This window comes from Lissotriton helveticus, chromosome 5_1 (genome assembly GCF_964261635.1).
Source record: "Lissotriton helveticus chromosome 5_1, aLisHel1.1, whole genome shotgun sequence".
NCBI lineage: Eukaryota > Metazoa > Chordata > Amphibia > Caudata > Salamandridae > Lissotriton > Lissotriton helveticus.
The window spans coordinates 1,476,617,838-1,476,635,721 of NC_136065.1; the positions used below are offsets into that span (position 1 = coordinate 1,476,617,838).

General features: G+C 40.1%; 1 protein-coding gene across 1 annotated transcript in view; it reads left to right on the forward strand.

The window, feature by feature from the left end:
* WNT2B (Wnt family member 2B) overlaps positions 1-16,546 on the forward strand; it is a 335,720-nt gene extending 319,174 nt beyond the window's left edge. The window contains exon 5 of the mRNA XM_078644465.1: positions 14,657-16,546. Coding sequence (XP_078500591.1) covers positions 14,657-14,886 — 230 coding nt within the window. The 3' untranslated portion in view covers positions 14,887-16,546. The remainder of the gene's footprint in view (positions 1-14,656) is intronic.
* The last annotated feature ends 1,338 nt before the right edge of the window (positions 16,547-17,884 follow it).

The following is a 17,884-nucleotide window of genomic DNA, read 5'->3' on the forward strand; positions in this document are numbered from 1 at the left end:
CGATCCAGTCTCTACCAGATAATGCGTTACTGAAGGAAAGTAACTTGACTATCTGATAGAGACATCTAGCTGCAGATTCCTTACTTTAGAATCAAATACCAAAGCATACCATCCCCAGAGGAGGGTCTGCAAACTAAGACCAGTAAGAACCTCTAACTAGAACAAAACCAATCTAGAACCATAGAAAAAGACCAGCGCTTCATAATAATGTAGGTGACCACCACAGAATCTCCTTTCTTATCACTGAACCAACGAAGACACATAAACTCCAACTTAAGAAACCCAAACAATGGAAAAGATATTAACCGCTAAGACCTGACCTCCGTCAGCAACAATTTACTACCACCACCAGAGGACATGACAGATGTCCACGACCTCACAACCCACTATAACATGTCAATGACTAGCTTTCTAGACACAGTTGCGCCCTTTAAACTAAAAAGGCTGTCCTCTAAAGACTCCAAACCTTCGTACAATGAGAGCCTTAATGATCAACGACGCAACCTAAGACTAGCGGAACGGGCCTGGAGATCCTCACTGTTCCTAGAGAACCGTAAGCAACTAAGACCAAGGAGGAGCAACTACAACAAACACATCAGAATCACAAAAGCAAAGTTCTTTAAAGATCAACTAAACAATGCTAGAAATCAACCAAGAAAACCGTTCAAAATGATCAAACATCAATCCTCTCAATAACCCAACGACTCTTCATTAGGTCCCAACCCGCAACCTAATTGCAATACATTTGCCTCCCACTTCTTGGAAAAATCTAAAATGATACAAAAAGAGCTCCATACAGCAAATGAACAACTCACATTTTTACCTCCATATAACCCCCACATGCCGCAGACTGTACAAACCCCTATCCAACATTGACTTACCCTAGAAAACAAAGCGTTTTGGAACACTTTCAAAAGCTTTGATGAAAATGAGATCCTCAAGTTAGTCACAACACTTAAACCATCAAATCACTTCTGCGATCCTCTTCCAGCCAACATCTTCAGCGAGATCAAAACTTCCTTTTTACGCATCTGGACAAAGATAGTGAATGTATCACTATTGCAAGGAACCCTTCCAAACTGCCTAAAAGCAGGATAGGTAAACCCACATTCTAAAAAAACCTACAGCAGACGACACAATTCCAGATAACTACCGGCCAATATCCACTATTCCTTCCCTAGCAAAACTACTGGAGAAATGCGTCCATGCCCAACTATGCAATCATATAGCTCAATTCCACCTCATTCACCAGTACCAATCAGACTTTCGGCAGAATCATAGCATGGAAACTGCCCTGACACACATTGTCGATGACGCGCTCAGAATACTAATCAAAACGATTCCTGTCTCCTAATTCTCCTAGATCTATCATCAGCCTTCAATATGGTCAAACATAACGGTCTCCTGGACCTAATTGAACACAGTATCGGTTTATCAGGGGCTGTCCAAAAGTGGTTTGCCTCTTTCTTAGATAACCACACTTAAAGAATCAAGATTAACCAATCGCTGTCCAAGACCACACTGATCACCCTGGGAGTCCCTCAAGGTTCCTCCTTATCACCTACCCCCTTCAAACATTTCTTGAAATCCTTAACCGAATTCTGAAGCTCTCCAATGTTCATTACCACATGTATGCGTATGTTTCCCATTTATACCTAAAAATATAATCTCCGGATGACATCTGCTTACTCAACTTAACTATACTAAGACCCCACAACTGGCTGTCAAAAAAACACCTCAAACTCAATGCGCTCAAAACAGACTTTTTCCTAATCTTCCCAACACAAGGACATGGCGACATAGATAACTGGATGAAACACTTAACAGCCTTCAACTGCATACCACTCATCATTAATTCCACAAGATCACTGGGAATAATACTTGATAAGAATCTCAACATGCAGGAACACATCAGCAGTGTCACCAGAAGAGCAAACTTTCATATGAACATTCTCAGAAAACGAAACCCCTTCCTCAACGACGACGACCTAAACACAGCCGTACAAGCTCCAGTGATACCCAGAATAGACTATGGGAACACAACCCTATGTGACTTGCCGAGAACTAGACTGGCTCCACTAAGAGCTTCACTCAGCTCGGCTGCAAGACTCATCATCAGCTCCCAAAAAATTGCCTGCATGACACACAAAGCCCTCCACTTAAACAAACCAAAGTATCTATCCAATAAACTGGTATTATCTGGCGGCAGCAGAACTATGAGATGCACCAACAACTTGCTACTGAAACTGCAAACATTGCAAAAAAAGAAAACCTACAACCGCACCTTCTCCAACCTAGCAGTTAGGATCTGGAACGTCCTCCCACGGCAATCAGAATGAACCCCTCTACAACCGCCTTCGAAAAAGAAGTCAAACTACTTCTAATGAATGAAACTCTCCCCTGATCCTAGTTCTGGTGCGAGCTGGGAATACAGTTTACCTACCAGAACCAGCGATGAACTCGAAGCAAGAATGGCTAATGCACACCTGAATACCTCCGGACCTACAACGGGTACAGACAACATTTACGCTCTCATCTTAGCTACTCGTATCTATGTGCCTAGTTCTCACTTTTTTTGCTTCTTTTTTTAATGTAACATTAGTAAAGCCCTCTGATACCCTCACCGGGTCTAGTTTGCGCTATATAAAACTTTATAAATAAATAGAAATAAAATAATAACGTTCCAGCAATTACAAACCTGTGGAGAGACCCACACATAAGTAAAGTCAAAAGATATTAGAAAGCATGGGAATACAATTATCCATGCTAGCACAATGGCATCTGAATCCATGCATGCTCACAACATAATGCACTGCAGAAAGACCCACAGAAAGAAAAGTCCTAAAGACATTGAAAGCATGAGGATAATGTTACCCATGAGAGTAGGACAACATTTGCCAAATGACCTTATAAATATAAGCTATTTGCTCTCATATCCAAACTCGAATAGCATGTTTGATACCTGTGAAACACTGATCAGCAGGACATGCCATTGAGCAATATTTCTTTACCATATAGAGTTCTATCCGAGCCAGACCTGCTCTGTTAACACAAAGGTCCATCACCTGTGTGAAAGCATACCAAATACTTTTTTTAAAAGAGTTAAAGACAACAATGGCCACTATTGGCATAGAATCAGCCTTACCCCTAGTAAAAACTAACCAGAGTAAAACTAACCAGAGCTAATACAAACACATCTAGGATATCTCCAAGTTATATACTGACATAGGAGTAAAATAAAAACCCGCCTATGTATTAACAAGAGAAAAAAATATAATACATAAATATAAAATAAAGCCTAGCAATCAGTCAGACAATACTAAACATTTTAAGTAATAATGCCAAATGTCATACAAAATCGACTTAGAGATTGCATCCTTTAGGAGACCTAAAACAGCCTGACATATAACATAAGCCCAGAAAAACCAAACAATAATGTTCAAAGAGCATTTATTAACAACAAATGCCTACACAAATGTGTAGAATAGCCACCAGACTATAATGGCTATAAAACAGAACCTTAAGAGTAAAACACAAAGGGCCAGATGCATCAAGTATTTTTTTCCTTGCAAACGGGCCAATTTGCAGAATCGCCCATTTGCAATCGCAAAAAATGCTTTTGCGATGCATCAAACCCAATTTTGCGATTTGGTAACCTGTTACCTAATCGCAAAATGGGTTTGTGATTCGCTATTTGGAAGGGACGTGTTTATGACTCCCCTTCCAAATAGCGCATCCTAACGGTATGCATGAATGTTTTGTGACCTTGAATTATTAAATTAGTTATTATTAAATTACATTTATATGGCGCAACAGCTACCAGCAGGTTTCCCGGCACGGTCGCAAAACATTTGGGCTTTACCACCTACTTCAAGTAGGTGGTAACCCATTCACAAATGGGAAGGGGTCCCGAAGGTAGTGGTCCCACTTTTCATTTTTCTTTTTTAAACATAACCTGTTTTCCCTTAAGGAACCTTTCCCCTTTCTGGCTGTTTGTAAAAGCATTTTAAGAGCAGGCAGTGGTCCCACAGACCACTGCCTGCTCTTAAAAAATGAAAAGAAAACTTTTTCATTTTGTAAAGCGTCTCGTTTTCCTTTAAGAAAAATGGCCTGCTTTACAAAAAAAAAGTTTGCTTTATTTAAAAGCAATCACAGACTGATCTGAGCAGGCCACCATCCCTGTGATTTTTGGGATTCCTTGGGTGTCGCAAATTGCGACCTACCTCATTAATAGTCATGAGGTAGGTCATTTGCAACCCCTTAGAAATTGCAGAAAGTGTATTACACACTTTGATGCATGTCGTTTTGCGATTCCTTCATTTAGGGAATCGAAAATTTTTTTTTAATACATCTGGCCCATTGTGTCTTAAGGCTCACAAGATGGTGACATATTGGTCTCCATCTACTTAATCCAGTGAAAATAAGAACGTTTACTATTATCAATAGGGAAAATAACCTATTGCTTAGATATAAAGCAAATACCAGAGGTAGAAGTAAAACCCACAAACACTAGTGATATAGGCTTCAAACTACCTTACTTGAGGACACATGAAGTTATAGTTTTTTTATTAATTTACATAAAGTGTAAGGTCACAGAAATACTGGTTTCATACGTCTTTATTTCGGTAAAATTCACCATAAAAGACATCACAAAAATACAGTTAAAACATTGAATAGAAAAAACACAATACATAATTTGCATAATTGCATAATACAAAGTCACATCTTAGAAGAACAAAGTGTTTAAAATAATTATTAGTACAGAAATAGAATATAATTCATTGCTTTTACAAAATAATGTCTCTGTCCATACATTTTAATCCCTCAGGGTTAGACCCGGGAATTGGTCAAGTTGATTAAAAGTGGGGGTGAAGTGGCCACTCGAAACAAAACCACTTCTGCCCGTCTGATAATTACACTGTGCTTTTTGACATGAGGACGAGACATATAATGTTCTGGGGTAGAAATCACTTATGCTCCAGGTGGATATGGGACCATCTCCTATTTGTGGCTGCCGTGATTGAAGATGTTGGACGACATATTTGCTCCTAAATTTTACAAGAACCAAATCACCTGCAATGTTTTTTGGTAGGGGTCCTAACCAGCCCACCCTTCTAACCCTTAGTATGGTACCATCGATGTTGGATGGCAGAGGTCTGTTCTTAGTTAACCAGAACATGACCTTATTTTTTAGTTCCTGTTCTCTTTCGTTATTCCCCTTAGTGGGTTCTGGTACTCGCGCGAGGACGCACACAAAGGGAGTGGCCTCCGGTGGCAAATGTAGGAGATTGGTTTTATACGGCATATTCGCACTGTTTGCCGCTAACCCCTTATGTGTTATAACTGCTTTGTTTGGCCCTGCTCTAAGGTACGAGCTCCGTGCTATTAGGCCTGCTTTCGAGGAGTTCAGAGTTGTCTTTTGTAGGGTTACTAATTATTTGCGGGTAGTCTTACCTTGTATGGTGGTTTTAGGCATTTCTGTGGAGGCTAGGCACTGTGGCTGAGAGGGTCCTGTCAGGGTTTTTATGAGTGGCGAGTTGGCCTTAATCGCTTCCTCGACGCCCGTGAGCCTATCCCCTAAGCTGATAATTTTTTCAATCAGGGGAGATATTAGTGTTTTCAGCATATTTTCGATCGAGGCCAGTAAGGAAGCCTGGATAGGTGCGATGCTGACAGTGCTAGGAGTGTTGGGCAGTGGGGGATTAGGGTTTAGTTTTTGTTGCTTTACCTGGCTCCCCATTTGTTTAACCCCAACTCTCTTCCTTTTGGTAGAGGTGACCTGTGGTGACACTATAGATTTGAGATTTAGCTTTGGGCGTGCAAGAAGGGGAGCACCCTGAGGGCTTTCTGTTAGTTGAAGTTGACAACAGGGCTGGGGACTAAAGGTTGCTATAGTGCAAATAGGGGCACTAATTTGCACATGTCCTGATTCCACGGGGGCGTAGGTGGATTTACATAGTTTATTTAATTCCTCCCATATTGATAGATCTGGTGCTGCATCAGGGGTCTGTACAAGAGAACGTATACTGGAAGGACAGTCCATGACGGGGGATCGTTCTATTCTCTCTAGTTCACTTGAAATAGGGAGAATGCCCCGTCCCGGCCTCTTCTGGCCCCTGATGGCCTGCCGGGGCTCAGCCCGGCGCTGCTTCGCGTGTCCCGCGACGCGGGGGCTCTGGCTGGCCTTTAGAGCACCTCCGGGGGCGGTACAGGGCGTGCGCGACTTCCGGTCGCTTGGGCCGCTGGGCAATGGAGTCCGCCATGCCCCGATGTCCCAAAGATGCGGCAGCAGGCGGTATCAGTGCTGGGAAACAGCGCGGAAATGCTGCAGGGCTCCAGTAACCCTCCACCTCTCCCTGGTCAGTAGCGTTGTGTCCCCCCGCTCCCCCAGGGCTCTGGCTGGCCTTTAGAGCACCTCTGGGGGCGGTACAGGGCGTGCGCGACTTCCGGTCACTTGGGCCGCTGGGCAATAGAGTCCGCCGTGCCGCGATGTCCCAAAGATGCGGCGGCAGGCGGTATCAGTGCTGGGAAACAGCGTGGAAATGCTGCAGGGCTCCAGTAACCCTCCACCTCTCCCTGGTCAGTAGCGTTAATACATCTGGCCCATTGTGTCTTAAGGCTCACAAGATGGTGACATATTGGTCTCCATCTACTTAATCCAGTGAAAATAAGAACTTTTACTATTATCAATAGGGAAAATAACCTATTGCTTAGATATAAAGCAAATACCAGAGGTAGAAGTAAAACCCACAAACACTAGTGATATAGGCTTCAAACTACCTTACTTGAGGACACATGAAGTTATAGTTTTTTTATTAATTTACATAAAGTGTAAGGTCACATAAATACTATCACAATAACAACAGGAGCAAGAGGACTATTTTAAATAACTCTCTTACAATATGTGAATCACTGGCAGAGACTCCGATGGAGTTTAGATCATCAAAATATATCTATAAGGGATACTAAATTTCATGAATTTATTATACCTTAAAACAGATTAAATAACACTTGACACAGCAGTAACTCTAATCTCTCTGATGAGAGTCTTTACTTCACAAGCTAAACGAACCCAGTTCAGCATGTATGTATGTATGGATATACACGTGTATGTGTAACTGCTTACAAAGTATACAAAATATGCTCTATAGAGAGCATGGCACAAAGAACAATGGTCATCAACTCATGAGCATAAGCTCTTCTTCAGAGTGAAGAAAAGTCTGTGTGACCTGTGTATCAGGCAGCAAACCATTAGGGATCAAAAAAGAAATGAATACATGCAAAGCTGTCATCGACAGACTCAAAGTAGAAAGTCACAACTTCTACACCTAATAGTAATTAGAAATAAAGAAACACTATTGTAGGCTGTAGGTAATACCTTAAAAGAATAAGACTCTACCAGAAAATAGTCTTTTAGAATAACTGCCCACAGAATATCCATGGCTACAAGAAAGGGTAAACCCAAATAAGCCACTGGGACCTGGATATGAGACAGTACAATATATGATTGGTCCCAGGAGAGAAATACTCAGCATAAACATATCATAGAGAACATGGTGAACATATTTAAACGAATACCTGGTCAATATTTAGTCCAATGTTATTTAATCACCTTGAACCTTACAGTTGTTTATAGGTCCGCGAATAAATCAAAGAATGCGCCAATAACAAGTGCCCCATAGGAGGAGAAAAAAGGGCTACGGGGAGAGAGGTATTGTGCATCAGGTGAGGTTTGAAGAGGTGTATAGAATAGGGAGTGCCATTAGACTCATCCCACAATTATTTACATTGAAGAACTGCTTATCCTTAAGCCACACAATTAAAAGATTAACAAAAATGCATAGCCATGATTGGGAGTTCAATATCACAGTGAGAAATCACTGTTGATCAAACTGGCATGTGAAAGTTATATAGTTGATGTTTCGACCCCTGAAGAAATGTACGTAGCTTAATCCCTTACGGCGGGTTCTTCCTCAGGACTGTGAAGAAGGGAAGAAGGGGGTACCATAAGCCACCCCTAACTGTAGGTGGTATTTGTAGTGGTTGGGCCTGTAGGCTCCAAAGGCAAAGAGCGGTAAACAGGCACTTGAAAGCAATTGAAAAGGAATCTATCCCTTAAAAATGGCCATTGGACCAAAAAATAAATTAGCTTGGACTGTGAAGTTCCATGAGGTCGTTGTGGGCAAATCTCTAGAATGGATAGTGACACTTGAGAGGTCCGCTAGGCAGATCTAAGAATAGAGATTTAAGTACCTGGGGATTCCCTGGCGGGTCCCCTGAATCTTCCTCATTGGGTACATTATAGGGATTGACAAAAGGGGGTACATTAATCTAAAAAATAGACAAAGTGCTGTAAAGTTTAAAAAAAAGACGGAAATATTACAGCAATTGTATATACCAGCGTACTGTGGCATCAGTCTTAGTTTACAATAAACATCTAGGGAATTGTTTAGAGCACTAGATTATACTAAGAAATCAAGCATAATGCAAGTGCACTTGTCACACTACAAGCTCCTTCATATAACATAGCTTACCCCTTGGTTACTAGGTAAGATATACCAGACGCGAATGGGGGGCTGCCCAAGATGTCAATCTAATGACACAAATGGTATCCATGTGGTATGCCTTGTTGTGGAGGCGCATTAGATACACTCTATAGAAGTGCTGAATGGAATTGTGGGCCCTATAATTGAACTCACAGCTAAATAGTGCATGCTGGGTCTCGACCCAGCTCTTAAGCATGACACTATCTACTTTAAATTCAAAGCCTTTTCTCTGTTATTAGCAAAAAGATGAACAATGCTACATTGGCTACAGCCGGCGGGAGATGTAAGACAGTGGATGTTGGCAGATGAATTACAAATGGAACAAATGTGTAGTGATGGTAAGCTGAGAGATGGGCTCAGAGACTTGTGAGAAATGCTTGATTACCTGACCAGAGAGAAGGAGGTCGGACCCAGTAATGGCAATTGGCTGAATGTGTAGGGACTCACCTTGATTTAGCAAGGCAGGTGTCTGCTGAGTCCACTGATTGTGTGGTGCCCTCTCTAAAGCAGGAGACCTTTGTGTAATCCCTACTGTTAGCACTGCCGAAATGGCATACAACTTTAAATATCTGACTAAGCCATTACACAGCATATTGAAATGTCAGCCCAATATTGAAGATATTGATGTTGTCTGTTTCTGTAAAATCAATAAAAATAATTTAATAAATGTATATGTTCAAATTCCCACAATATTTCAATGCCTGAGCTTTTCTCCACATTTATGTTGGTTATCCCTAAGGTAATCTAAAAGGAAACACTCATTTTCTGAGCCCCAATACTCAAAACTTCAATAAAATCCAAAACTCCAGCCACTTAGCAGATGTATTGAAGGGGCAATGCCATCTGCTCCCATAAATATCCAAAGATCTGTGGCCTCTATGTATGAATACATTTCCCCATCGGCACATAGAGGGTAAAACACATTGCTATATCAGGTCCCTTGTTGTGTGAATGAGGATGTCTTTACCGTCCACCTCGTTTTCATTTTAATCAATTTTAAACATATCATTTTGCTATAGAGTATTGCAGATTTATTTTGATAATTTCCCCATGGAGTTGCAATTCCTGTTTTAATTTCAGTTTTGAACTCCCTACTTAAGCCAAACTGCATCTGTAATTTTTCAAAGACTATGCTGCAGTTGATGTTCCTGTGCAATTGGTGCTGCGGCTACATAAAAAAAAATATACACACCGGTTTCTGGTATTCAGTTTTTACATGTTCCACAATATTAAAATTCCATTGATTTGGGGGCAACTCACATGTCATAACAGCTAACTGCAATAAAAATATTATGCACCAGATAATATAGTATCTTTAGAGGTTTCTGTATGATTGTAGACAAAGCTTTATCTATATCATTACATACGTCCGACTGGATGGGTAAAATCTTATAAGGTAAATTTTATTCGCATGATTAACAAAAATCGTACAATTACTAAATTCATAAAAGAAAGTATACTAATTTGAAATACAGACCAATACATTTAAAAATGTCTTAGTCTAGAATAGGTTTTCCCAAATAACATAGTTTCTAGACGTTACATCGGACCGACCACTTTCCAGAAGTTAATATAAATCTCAACAGTTGATATTTCATAATTCATGTATAATATCATAAAATAGTCCTAAATGTCTGACCATCATTTATTTATGTATTTATTTATTTTTTCCTTCAGGCTTCTAGATTTCCTATGCTCAACTCACAAGTATCCAACTTCTTTTTTACAAGTATTACAAATTTTGTAAAATTGGCGTTCATTTTAATATCCGTTGGTCTAAAACAAACTACCACGGCATGTTTGCAGGTTCGAACACCTCTGTCAATGAAGCAGTTTTTCAAATATCGTTTTCTTTCCTCCATCATTACTGCACACATACAAACAAAAGGTAAAATACTTTCGTTCCACAGGTTGCATAGTCTGCACATAGTCGGATTAGATGGTCTCAACCAGGGCACTATATGTTTTAAGCCTGGTAAATTCCCAAATCGTGCTTTCATAAAAGTTTTTTTAGTTTGTGCAGACCAAGGTATTTCTAGGTATGGTTGAACCTTGAGAGTTGCATATTCCTGGACTAGCATCCATGTATGGGATCTCTTAATAAAAAGTTCTTATAAGTATTTTCAATGGAGGCTTTATGATTAGGATGATAACACCAACACTTGAATTACCACTCTGTGCTCAATACCAGTCTTGTCTCAGGCTTTCAGTTTCTCATCAATCATCCTACTCATGGCAAGACCCACATTTTCGGAAAGTATTTTCTCTGAAGGTGTCTTCTTCTAAATAATATTCGTACTGACCGGCCACAGAATCCTTTGCAAATTGTATAATTTTTAACCACTGTGTAAACTAATTAGTACATCTTTTCGAATGAAGGGTGATTTTCGTCCAATCGCTTTTTTTAAATTTTCTTTTTAAAGGTCATAGATTTTACTTTGCAATTTAAGTTGATCTAATTGCTCTAATTGGAAAATAAAAGGAAGAACACCCATTTCCCTTTCACTCTCTCTTATTCACTGTGTAATATAGAAAACCGTCCCTCTCTTGTATTTGCATATTTATTAAGCATGAGTTCAGGGACATTTCTAACAGTAAGATTGAGAAACGCTAAAGTTACAATTGATTTGAAATGTTAAAAAGAAAGCTATTTAAAAGTATCCGAAAAGAGAGGTCTGAGGGGGAGCACTATTCATCTGAGAGTTTGTTCCACTCCCTGGATCTGGCCATGGAAAAGGCTTTGCCTTTGTAAATGTTGGTCCGAGCTTTGGGGATGTCCAACAGAAAAGGCGGTGGAAACGAAGAAACAAAGGCCGCACGAAGATGTTGGATTTAGAGAACACACTGAGTGGTGGAGCTATGGATTATCCAAATGTAAAACAACGATTTCATTTTAAATAATATCCTTTTAAATAAGATCTTGTTCTTAGTGGGTAATCAGTGCATTTGTTTGAGAACAGGAGAGAAATATTCACATCGGGAACGCAGGTGATCAAAAAGGCAGCCACATTTTGCAGTGGCTTCAAAAGTGTCTGAAACCACATATAGAAGGCATCACCATTGACTAAGTTAGATTGAACTAATGCAAGACAACTGTGATATGGTGGCAGTTATCAATAAAGGGCAACATTTTTCTTGGGAGTTTAAGCTGTCAGAAACATGTTTTAAACCTGGAGACCTGGTGTTGTAACGTAAGGCCAGAGTCTAAATAAATTCCCAAATTACGTACCACCTTTGAGGTCTTTGAGCAAGGGCCCACAACCTTTCTAGTGATTGCAAGTTTGTTTTGGAGGGATTATGTTGTTAGAGGCCATGCTGTGAGGATATCTGCCAGATCAATGCAAAAAGGTATAGAAGTCAATTGTAAGTTGTTTGACAGAAGAAGTTTGAAGATTAATTGTATATCGTCCAAATCTCCTTTATTGCCATTTCTCTATTTCTAGCCCATTCTCCTCTCCCTCCATCACCTTTTCATTCCAGTGCATCAAAGGTCTCTGAAGTGGCAAGAAGAGGATATAGTAGCGGTTTATAAAACGTGAAACGTAAATAAGCTAGCCTCTATTAATGGGACCAAAAAAAAGATTGTTCAGCATGCTCTGAAGGTGTGGATCCTTGGCATGTTCATTGTTAGTCATGCTAGGCAACTACATTTGGGTATGGAAAGGCTCTATTTCAGGGATCATTTGATGGTAACATAGCCATCAACGAAGTTTTTAAAGTATACTATAAATCTATAACTGGTGCTAAAATCTCTGCAGAAATGAGTGGCCTATACCATTTTGTGATTATTATAGATCTGTTGTAAGATCATTGCAATTCTCTCACCCTGAATTTTTGCAACTATCGGTTTTCATTTTTCAAAACAAACCTTAGACACTTGGACAAGACAATTGGTCAAGACGAGATGGAGCAGCGGGAAAAAATATAGTAAAGTATCTACCTACTTACAGCAAACTAACTGCAGCAACGATTCCTGTTTGGTCCTCCTTCAGTGTTAAAAAGGCATGGAGAAAATTCTGTCAACGTAAAACTTATTCAGACACCAGTCAGCTTGTACCATATAAGCCAATCTCCTTTAACCACGCATTCCAAACGGCACCTAGAAACCCATTACAAACCAGAGTGTTTCACAACCTCGCCATAGCTATCAAGGCCAATTAAAATATGGCAACTGGACTACAAAAAAAATAAAGCAATTTAGGCTTCGGAGAGGGTATGAAAAAGCACTTTGTAAATACCAATGAAAAACTATATTTCAATCACCAAACTATGGATTTTGTGATTTACATCGTATGTATGTGGCTTTAATGGAATATGGTATGCTTCCTATTTGTAAATTTGACAAGGCATTTGAGTTTTTTGATGCAAGATGAAAAAGACCCATATTAGGAGTAATTAAACCATAGTTTAAAGTCTCCAACCAATAGATGTTTGTTTACAGATAGTGAGATATATCTATGTTGAATACTTCCATTGTTATAGGCTTATACAGCTGACAAAGTTCAATTGAGTTCCACATGTCTTTTTGAGGGTTCAATTACAGGCCAGAGTTAATATGGATAGTGGTTTATGTGCTAATAGTGATGTGATTATGTCTTTTTGATTGTTAGGTGAGTAAGTCATAAGCAATGGGTTGTAACTGAATTAACTTGGTGTTATACCACGGTGCTCTACCAAATTGCTTATGCAGTTCTAGGTTAAAATGCACACTGTCAATCAGATGGCTATGTGCATCAAGTAAGTGATGCTAAACAATGCGGTTTGGTGCTATATTATCGAGGTAATCACGTATTTGTGATAAGTTACATGAAAAATATGAATTCTTTCTTGATGTGCTCTTTTGGAGGAAAGCATACAGCATTTTCCATTAGAGTGCTGTTTTGATCCAGCTATACCACAGATCTACGCTGTGTGAGGATGTCTTTACTGTTCACCTCGTTTTTATTTAAATCAATTTTAAACATACCGTTTTGCTATAGAGTATTGCAGATTTATTTTGATAATTCCCCCATGGAGTTGCAGTTCCAGTTCTAATTTCAGTTTTGAACTCCCTACTTAAGCCAAACTGCATCTGTAATTGTTCAAAGACTATGCTGCAGTAATGAGTACTTCTGGATGCTATGCATTGGATTTGTGATTAGGGGTGCATGCTGTGTGAGCCTGATGATAGAAAGCCACCCTACATATCTGTAATGTTTTAGATGTGTACACAATGTTCTGTCTAACATGTAACAAGTCTTGCTATGTCTTTGTGTATATTGTTTTTAGCGCCTCATTATGATGACCCTTTTAATTCTGATGAGGCTGGTAGCAGCAGTTACAAGGCATAGCTATAAAATTCATGGAAACTGTGCAGATCTGCTTTTGACTGCTAAAAGCGGACAAAATCTCCAGTTGAAACCTCAGGGCAAAATGACGAATTACTAGAGCGTTACCAACCCCCCCTAGAAATCCCTAATTTCTAAGGGGACCTTCAAGGTCCTCACTTGTTATTACCTACTTAACTTACCCACTCAGAGTCAACCTTCCCCATCCTCCAGTATCAATTACCCCTTGAAGGTGGGACTAGTTACCGGGTGCACCCAACCTAATGGCATTGCTGTGCTGTGTTGGATGTGAATATAATGATCTTGCTGCCTCGATGGTGGTGGCCTCTGGCAAGAGCTCTGCAACAGCTTGTTTTAGGGTATAGCAGGGTGTTGTTGGATTTATGGTATATGTTGCGTCTAAAGTATTGAATTTGATGCTCAAGGGACCTGTGGGATCCTTGCAGACAGCATTAAAACACCTGGTTACTAAGTTAAGACAACCGACAGTTGGCATGCACAGTAGCCCCAGGCAAACAATGGCAGTATCTAGGTTTACACCTAGTCGATGTGTTCAGTGCCTAGTCATCCAAGACTGGTAACTCATATCGTTAGCTGGCGATACGAGGCTGTAATGAGTATACAGAAATTCAGATCTATTGGTTTATTTCATTGAAAGCAATCATATGCAGAGTCATAAAAGGTTCAGGCCACCTTCACTAAACAAACTCAGCTGTGCATATCTTGTTTGACCATGTCCAAAACAGTCAGGATTAACCTAAGTTTTGTTTCTTTGTGTCCAAGGCTCTCTAGGCACAGCTGGAAGAGTGTGCAACAAGACGTCGCGAGGGAATGACCGGTGTGAGGTCATGTGCTGCGGACGAGGTTATGACACCACACGCGTCACGCGGACCATCAAGTGCGAGTGCAAATTTGTTTGGTGTTGCGCAGTCAAGTGCAAAGACTGCGAGGAGACTGTCGATATACACACATGTAAAGCCCCCAAGCGTGCTGAGTGGCTGGACCAAACCTGAGTTCTTGGAAACCCAACACAAAATGACAGTGACAAGGACCATGGGCCGTGCAGCTCTGGGAGCTGTAGTTCAGTTGCATGGCTTTTATTTAAGTAATTTTGCAAAGCACTAAAGAGAGTACTACATTTCCCAGGAGTTGCTTTAGACCTTAACAGCTGTTCAATCAAAGAAAAAACTAATCCTTACTGTAAAAGGAGTTTGCAATACGTGATTGGGCTGTGAAGCTTTTGTTTGTAATTTAATTTCGCAGTGGACAATATAACTTCAAAGCAGACAAGAGAACTGAAATAAGACTGACCAATACCACTTTAGTCTCTTGAAAGAACTATAAGTTCATTTCGAAAACATGAAAAATACTGGCATAATCAGGTGCATATGGAAAGTTTAATTCCGTTTTTTACATAATGAAAAAACTCGGCATAACACGTTGCTGCTGCTACACAAATGAACTCTATAAGAGAACAATGTCGGCGTTTTTCCATACCATCTGAACCTGAACTACAGTGCTCTAACAACGTATTGCTGTGATAAGCAAATGTACAAAAATTAAATCCTACATCTAAAAAGTGGGAACTCCAATTTATTAAAGCAAACTAATATAACAAAGAAGCCTTTTGTTTTACACGTGCTTGTACTTTGAGTATACGGATTTCATATTTTTAAGAGTAATTATAAACCTATATTACAAACATACTGTATTTCTCTGTGCAATAATATCTTGTTTTTTTAATTTGTGTTTAGATGCCGAGGTATGCTTTGCCTCTAGTTCTTTCGTAAATATTCACTGCAATATGAGCAAAGGTACTGAAACAAATACTACAACACGCAATCGCTGGTCCAAATGAGTAAACATACCTCTTTAACAGCTTCCTGAAACACAGAAGGTGTCTTTGAGTGACAGGAAGAGCACAGTTAATTATCCATGTTTGCCTACTATGAGAGCATTCAGAATATTAAACTTTAAGGTGGTGTGCTTTCTGTGGAAACTGTCATGGGTCTAGCCTTCTAAAAGCCGAGGACATGCTTACTCCTAAGATGCTGCATACCACTAACCAGGCACCTATGTTGTGCCTTTCATGGGCCTGCAGGTAAACTCGACATGAACACAGGATGAATCCTGATAGCCACTCCTAGGTTCTATGATGGATGGCTGAAACACGGCGAAGGTGTGGACCAGTCAAGCCACCAATCTCATGGTATGATTGGACAGTGAATCTGACATTGACAGCTCACGCACTCCTCCTCAGATGTCGTCTACCACTGGTCCATTGCGCAGCGGATGGACGAACAATGAGAGTGGGAGCTGACAGGAAGCTGTTACCTCTCTCTTCATGCCGCAGAGGACCGGCATGAAGACATGGTATTATTTTCAAAGCGACAGCGGAACTGAAAGGTTCCCAAGAGCAATGCTGGGATCCACAGTCCTTCGAGTCTCCTCAGCTAATGCAATTTTCCTCTGTGAAAGCAAATGTTCTTGATGTTCCAAGGAGTGAAGTAGAGGGAGAATCAGAATACTTAATTCCCTGTGGAGGCATTTTTGGTTTTCAGCAATAAAAAATAAATATTGGGCAAAGTTTGGTTACTCCTCTCCTGCTTGAGAGCTACGGGTTTGGTTTTGTAAGACTCTCATAGGGAGCTTTGAGCATGAACAGCAGATCTTAAATCTAGTTATTAATTGTTATGAAGTAGCAACGATTTGCTTCAGTCCTGTATGGGAGTGTAGCAGACAGAAAATGTCCTGAGATTTTGTAGGAAGAGGGAGGGGCTAGTATTAGAAAATGCTTTTTCCAGATCCCAGCACTGTATGCTCGTTGGCGTTGCTTTACTTCTTCTGGTGGCAAGCTTGTCAATATACATTGAAAAGCTACTGCCCACAGTGCTAGAAACAACACTCCTCACATCTAGTTCTCTGCCTTAGAGGGCAAACGACCATGTTTTTGTTTGCACAGAGTGCACCCCAAACACCATAGCATTAAATTTGAGTGCGCTTATTTTCAAACCGATCACAGCACAATATTTTCCTAAGGCATGTAGCTTGGCTTCTAAGAATTTTGGGGTCATTGGTGGCTTCCGTCAGTTATGATAATGGAGGAAAAGTAAAAAGCCTAATTATTGGAATAAGGAACAAGAGTAGCAAGCAATGATCTGAGCACTAGTTCGATCCAGAGTATGAGGATAGGATGTTGAGGAGGACACATGCCCAGTAAGCCCAAAATGTATCATATCCTGTCGTGCTGGGTACCCTAGAAGTGAATGTATGAGCGGAATGAGGTTTGCCTCGGGGTTTCTTTCTGGCAAGAACTTAATAAATGCTAGTATCATGTTTCCAGTTGAAAGCAGCCAAGGTTTCCAAATGTTTTCTGACGTCCTTAAGTCATCTTGTGTTTTTGCAACCTAAAGTCATGATATCAATTAAATACTTGATAAGTAATGTTAGTGTATTATCTATGACACTGTTGTCAAGGGAGGCGCTTTATAGCACTTTCTCAGAGGAAAATATGAGCGCATGAAGGAGCCAATTACACGGAGAGAAAGAAAGAGCTTTTAAGGAGCAGACCTTTTTAAATGAGAAATAATAAAGTTTGCTATTTACAAGTTTTAGCAAGATTTGGCATGTGGGGTAAGTTTTTTTCTGACGAAAGATACTCCATCATAAAAGGATCTGTGCATAACAAATGGGTACTTCAATTACTCATGTTGCATAACAGAAAGTCAGTGCAGTTCACTAAGGACTGATGCAGTCTGGTTTCTCTTCTTTTTTACCCTTGACCATTAATTTAAGTATGTGGAAAGACAAAGATAAAGTATATTCCCATAAATCAATCTGAATGAGATTTGGGCTGATATGACCACGGTATCCTCCATGGAATTAGTAAATAGAAGGGCTCTGCTTAGAATTTGTAGGTGCAATAGTTATGGATTCAGTTTCTCGAAATCTGGCACATTAGTGATCAAGCAAACACGAGATTTTTGAATGGAGGAATTGCTAGGGAGCTGG